The sequence below is a fragment of the Miniopterus schreibersii genome, assembly GCF_964146895.1.
Source record: "Miniopterus schreibersii genome assembly, chromosome: 3".
NCBI classification, from domain to species: Eukaryota; Metazoa; Chordata; class Mammalia; order Chiroptera; family Miniopteridae; genus Miniopterus; species Miniopterus schreibersii.
In genome coordinates this window covers 79,905,641-79,911,640 of record NC_138103.1, presented here as the reverse complement: position 1 = coordinate 79,911,640, position 6,000 = coordinate 79,905,641, and the positions used below count along the sequence as shown (strand labels likewise).

Below are 6,000 nucleotides of genomic sequence, written 5' to 3'. Positions count from 1 at the left end.
AAGTGTTACCTTCTCAGAGGGACCCTCCTGGAACAACACCTAGAAAGTGCAGAGTCTACCTGCCATTTTACTGCAAACCTCATTTTTATCACTGAACTCACCAAAATTTTCAACTGTTGACTTCCTGGGGTGACTGCTCTACCACTAGATCACAGGTCTTTGAGTAGCTGTTCTTCACTGCCTGTTCCCTTGATGCTCCCAGTGAGGCACCAGCACAGAGCACATGCTCAAATAAGTACTGGCAGAAAAATGAATGCACCAAACAAAAGCTTCCAAAGGGCTACAAAGAGTTGTTCATAAATCTGTTATACTTACTTAAAAAAACACAGAAGAGTAAAACACTTGTCAAGTGTAATTTGTAAAGGGCAGCAATTGTAATTGAACAAACACATCCAATCGTGAGGCCAATCAACACTGAGTCAGCTGGTGTGCTATCACTAAGAGCATTGCGGAGAACACGCTGACGGAGAAACACGGCACAGCAGCACGTTTCTATCCAGAAGGGGGTCTTTAGGAATGGCCGTCATCTTCACTCATCAGAACAATAATGTACATGGCTTACTTTTATTTTTTATTATAAAAAACACATACAAGAGATTTAAGAAATGATGGATATAAGACAAATCAGAACCACGGTGAGTTATTAAACCCATTTTCTCTGTACAAATACTAAAATTCCGAAAGCGGAACATCATCGAATGTGACACACATTATCACATTGTCCGAACGTACACGGCCAAGAGCTCTGCCTGCCGTGCCGGTCTCTGAATCCGTATGTATACGCTGTTGACATAGAACCTGCAGTGGACTTCTTCTTCTCAGTCTCCTCTTCCTGATAGTTAAATAGCTAAAGGAACTTTAGTTAAGGAACTCTTGTGAAGAAAACGCATGAAGGTGAGTTTCTAGAGGCTCCCTGTGTTTTACTCGGATCAGTTGTGCACTATACCGTGAGAAAACTTCTATAGCCCATTTCCAGCTAAGACAGTGAAGAGTCTTCTAGTTCTTTTTTAGCCAATTTAGTTTTTCCTACTCAGTCCTTTGAGCACAAAGGCCAGAATTAGCTCAGGAACCAAATCAATGCTTTCATATTAAATTCATTATAAAATGCCACTCAATTTTAAAAAGCGACTAAAAGGGCACTTTCTGCAGCAAAAAGGGCTAAGTTCAAGTTTTTGTTGTCTGACCAAGACACAATAATACAATCCATAGGTCACGTAGTCACGACGGCCTTAAGTGATATAAGTGTGGTTTAGGGAAACACAGCTGTGCCGCTGAGTACTTCTCCTTGCCGCACAGTGAGGAGAGCCTCTTCCCATTTTCTCATTTGCGTCTTCTCTGTGAAACCTGTTTGCATTCTGAAAGGTGATTAACCTGTTTATACTCAAGATAGGTGAAGGCACTTCTCTAGGTGCAGTGCAGCGGGGCTTAGCCAAGTTCCTCCGCGCACAGTGCACTGACTTCCTCCAGGGAGCTGACCACTGCCGAGGGAACGCTGTGAGAGGTCTCCTTGCGCCACGCTTCCAGGATCTTGGATATTTCCGCTGGATTGCTGGGACTCAAGTCACAAAGAGCATACACAGCTGCTAGCTGTATACCCCATGGTATATCTGAAAGGAATTTTCACATCCATCACCACATAAAAACATGTTCCTTATTCAAAATTTTAATGGTGTGATCTACTGAATGCTATTCAAATACAACACTTTCTGCCAGCAATAAAAGCTAAATATAAAAAACAAGACCCACAGTAAAAAAATTAATTTAAGTGGGGGAAAAAATGAACAAATGCAGCACAGCTCTGTGAAGGCTGCTGGTGCTAGCCTGTGCGCTGAGCACAGCTAGTGTGTTACTGGAGGGCACAGGGCAGGCCACAAGGCTCCTGCCCTCTCATGACCAACATAAGCTAAGCTTTCCAACATAGTTCCAACACACCCATGTTTAAGTTTTAATAAAATATGGACCCCAAACAAATGACTCCATTAAATATCCACTGGAAGTGTTTATAAAGGGACTTTGGAAATGAAAATCACAATGAAATGAAAATAAATGAAAAGCTACCCCTCGCACCATACTTTCACATACTAGATTACAGTATACGATTACAGATTATAGCATATAACTATAGAGTATAGCTAAGTTATAGATTATGGTACATTACAGTTCTCATTTAGTATAAGTTTATTTAGGAGTGATTTCATTAAAATTTCTTAAATTTTAGTTAAGGTCTTATTTGTTGAAATACTTTAAAAAGTTTAGGAGTTGTTTCATTAATATTATTAACTATATATTTCAGATTTCTTTTAGTGATGTGATGCCCAACAAGGCAAACTGCTACTATTTAAAATAAATAAAAACATCACAAAACCCATACATTCAAATGTTGATGCTAAAAATGTAGACAGTACTGCAGCTTTAAAATTACTTCCCCGTTTGGCTGGCGTGGCTCAGAGACTGAGCATCGACCTATGATCCAGGAGGCTGCGGTTCCCCAGTCAGAGCACATGCCCAGTTTCGGGCTCGATCCCAGCAGGGGGCATGCAGGAGGCAGCTGATCAATGACTCTCTCATCATTGATGTTTCTCTCTCTCCCTTTCCCTTCCTCTCTCTGAAATCAAGTAAAATTTATTTGGAAAAAAAGCACTTCCCCCTAATCCACAACACATTTAGAGCAGCACAGAGTGGGTGGCTCATAACAAGAACTAAAAAAAAGTCTAATGGTAAAACAAATTCAGCCATTTAAAAAACAATTTTAATAAGCAAGAGCTGGGGCTCTGCTGAAAATGTAGCCAGGCTGCAGCATCTAAAACTACCCTTGTCTCCTCACCCATCGGGCAGCGAGAGAGGCAGAGCAAGGCACCTGGACCTAGCGAGCACAGAGTGCGGTTCAGCAAGTGCAATGCAAGTGATTCACAAACAGCAATGTACCTTCGTCCTGGGCATGCTGGATGAACATACCAATAACCGAACTAATGTTTTTCACAGCAGATGGAAACCCTTCCTTCAAGCCCAACTGGCCTAAACGACCTAGGGGGAAAAGAAATAAACCAAAATATGAACAATCTTAAACAACCTTTGGTCAAATATTAATTTTTCATAAGAATTTAGAATTTATTTTCTTTCATAAAATATCATGCACATTAATTTTAATGATCCTGAACTGAACTTAAAATGGGTACTTATTCTTAAGTGAAAACAGGTTAAATAGTAAAGAATCAGAAATCAGTTAAGCACCATTTCTTACAGGAGTGAACAAAATCACTAGTCATCTCTTATTCACACATACAGATAATATATAATGTTTTGCTTTCTCAGGTAAGTAATAATAAATAAGGGGACTTTAGAAGAATGCGTGGTTTCAGTAGGCTCCAGTGTGAAATAGCTAACTTCTATTATGTTAAAAGACCAACTCTTAGCCCAATCAGTGTGGGCCAGTGGTTGAGTGTTCACCCATGCACCAAGAGGTTGCCAGTTCGATTTCTGGTCAGGGCATACGCCGAGGTTGTGGACTCAATCCCCAGGGTGGGTAGGTGCATGTGTGTGTGTGTGCGTGTGTGTATAACACTTTGATACTATAATATAGCTGTGTAACATGACTGCTGTTACAGCGTGGAGTACCAGCCCTCACTTTTCACTGAAAAGCTGACTGACAAACTACAGATATTTAGACTGAGGCAGATATTTTCTTAAAAATGAATAAAGTGAGGCTGTCACTGCAAGGAAATTTATCTTTGTTGTCAATGATAAAATTTGAGCCGTTAAGCAAAATCAGAATTTTAGAAAAACTTTCATCAGCTACCCTGAACTTGACAGTTTCAAATACTTAAGATTTCTCTGATGAGATCAGTGATGATATAAATGTGTTTTCTTGATACTGCTGACATCTGGAAGATCTATGTGAATCAATTATTTTCCAAGTGAGTAATGCATGGTACTCATGAGTGGGCAAAAGATCCCTTCTATGTGCAAGCATCTTCAGTGTAACAGTGAGCAAAGTTCACTGGCAATGAGTCAGGTTTCACACTGACAAGAAAGAAGAATGTCCACAATTATCCAAAAAGATGATAAAATAGTCCTTTTATCAAACTTCAGTATGAGACTGGGTTTTCTTCAGATACTTCAACCCAAACAACACAGTGCAAGAGACTGAATGCAAGCAGGTAAGAGAAACCTGCTGTCTGCCATTAAACCAGATAGATGGTAAAGAGATTTGCAACAAGGCAGTGCCATTCTTCTTACTGTTATTTGTTTTAGAAAGTTATTTTTCATTAAAATGTTACGTTAAAATGAGTTTATTACTGCTAATTTTAAATGAATAATTAAATACTTCTAAAATCTCTCAGCTTTAACTTCTAATAATATAACTGACAGCTATAATGGGGAGTGACAAAAGTTCTCTTGGGGTTCTCACTAGGGGAACTAAATTCAACTAAATGCTAAAGCACACAGATGACACCCTTTAACCAGTCCCCATTTATCTGGATCCTTCAGTGCCCACAGATAACCAGGGCCAGCAAAGCTTCACCATTGCTCTCCAGCACCACCAGCCAGGACTAGAATGGCTCAGCTGTCCCTCTAGCCCTCTCCATACCTGTTTTTTTCAGGAACATTAGCTCAGCCTGCCCTGGTCCACCTGCAGGTCTAAGCAGGATCCACTAATCCTGACTCAGCTCCTATTTTCAACATTATACTATCTTTGTATTTATCCATCCTTTCAATTACATTTATATATTTATACACTATGCTTTTATTATACAGTACTGTAACTATGTATTAGTATACATTACTAATTATTCCTATAACACATTAATTGTACTAAATATAACTCTTAATTATGTAAGTATACATAAATTACTCTAAATAATACATATTAAATTTTATAAATTATTTTCTCAAAAGCCAGAATTTTAAAGATTTAAAGAATAAACTAGCCTGAGTTTGACTAAAACTATAAGTCCGGTTTTCTCCCTACAATTATACATTCTTATTTTTTAGATAAACTATTAACACATTCTTCTTCATTCTCATGTTGGTTACTTTTTACTGTATATGTTTGAAAGTACTTATAGTATCCTATGTAGTCTTGTTTGGAGCCTGAGAATTTGTCGTCTTAAAAGAGGTTCCCAGGCAATTTGGACAATCAGCCAAATCTGATAAGTCCAGATTCATATGAGCGACCTGAAGTAGACACTCACCTGTGAAGCTGACTCTCCATCACAGATGAACAGAGACTGCTTCCACGGGTAAAACAGTCAGCCACAAAAAACACAGCCTTCCACTCCCACTCCCTCTCTTGTTACAATCAACAAATACATAAACACACAACCGCTGCAAGTGACAGCAAAAATCATTTCATATTTTCTAATTGTGACTTCAAAAAGCACCATGTTCTTTTGAAAATGTCAGATACTTCATCTAAGCCAACATATGTATTTACAGACTTAACATCTCTCCTAATTTCTTAAATCCTCAAAAAGGTTTTGCATTAATTAAATGGGAAATGAGTTAGTTCAAAGTACAAACATTCTTGAATCCATAAGAGAAGGTGCTACTGATACCAGAATTCCCAGACATATAGATGCCACCTGACTGCTGAAAATGTCATCAGTGGCTCTTCTGTGTCCTTATTGTTTCCTATTTGGAACTAAAATCGTTCGTCAGGATATGTGGAACTGAGGAATTAAGCAAAATATGTTCTGAGACAATAACCCACTGAGCAGTTTATTCATTTCCATTTTTGTACCTTTATCTTCTATAGCAAGTCTTTGATTCTCATACTTATTTAGTAACAAGTAAAAATCAGATGCCTACCTTGTAGCCAGGTTGTTGTCTTAAATAATTTTATATTTATTTAGCACAATATTCCTATGTTTGCTTATAAAATATGCACAGAGCAGGAATGTATATTTGCTGACACGGTGACAAAATTAACCAGGGATAGTATATTTCTTACTATGATCTATTTATAAAGACTTACATACATTCTCAAACTTGATTTCAAAT

At 38.2% G+C, this 6,000-nt stretch overlaps 1 protein-coding gene across 2 annotated transcripts in view; it reads right to left on the bottom strand.

Moving 5' to 3' along the window:
• Positions 1-550: 550 nt before the first annotated feature.
• ICE1 (interactor of little elongation complex ELL subunit 1) overlaps positions 551-6,000 on the bottom strand; it is a 50,935-nt gene continuing 45,485 nt past the window's right edge. For both annotated transcript variants that reach the window (XM_081131594.1, XM_081131595.1), the window contains 2 exons: positions 2,926-3,024; positions 551-1,607 (listed from right to left, as the gene is read on the bottom strand). In XM_081131594.1, coding sequence (XP_080987720.1) covers positions 1,426-1,607; positions 2,926-3,024 — 281 coding nt within the window. In that variant the 3' untranslated portion in view covers positions 551-1,425. The remainder of the gene's footprint in view (positions 1,608-2,925; positions 3,025-6,000) is intronic.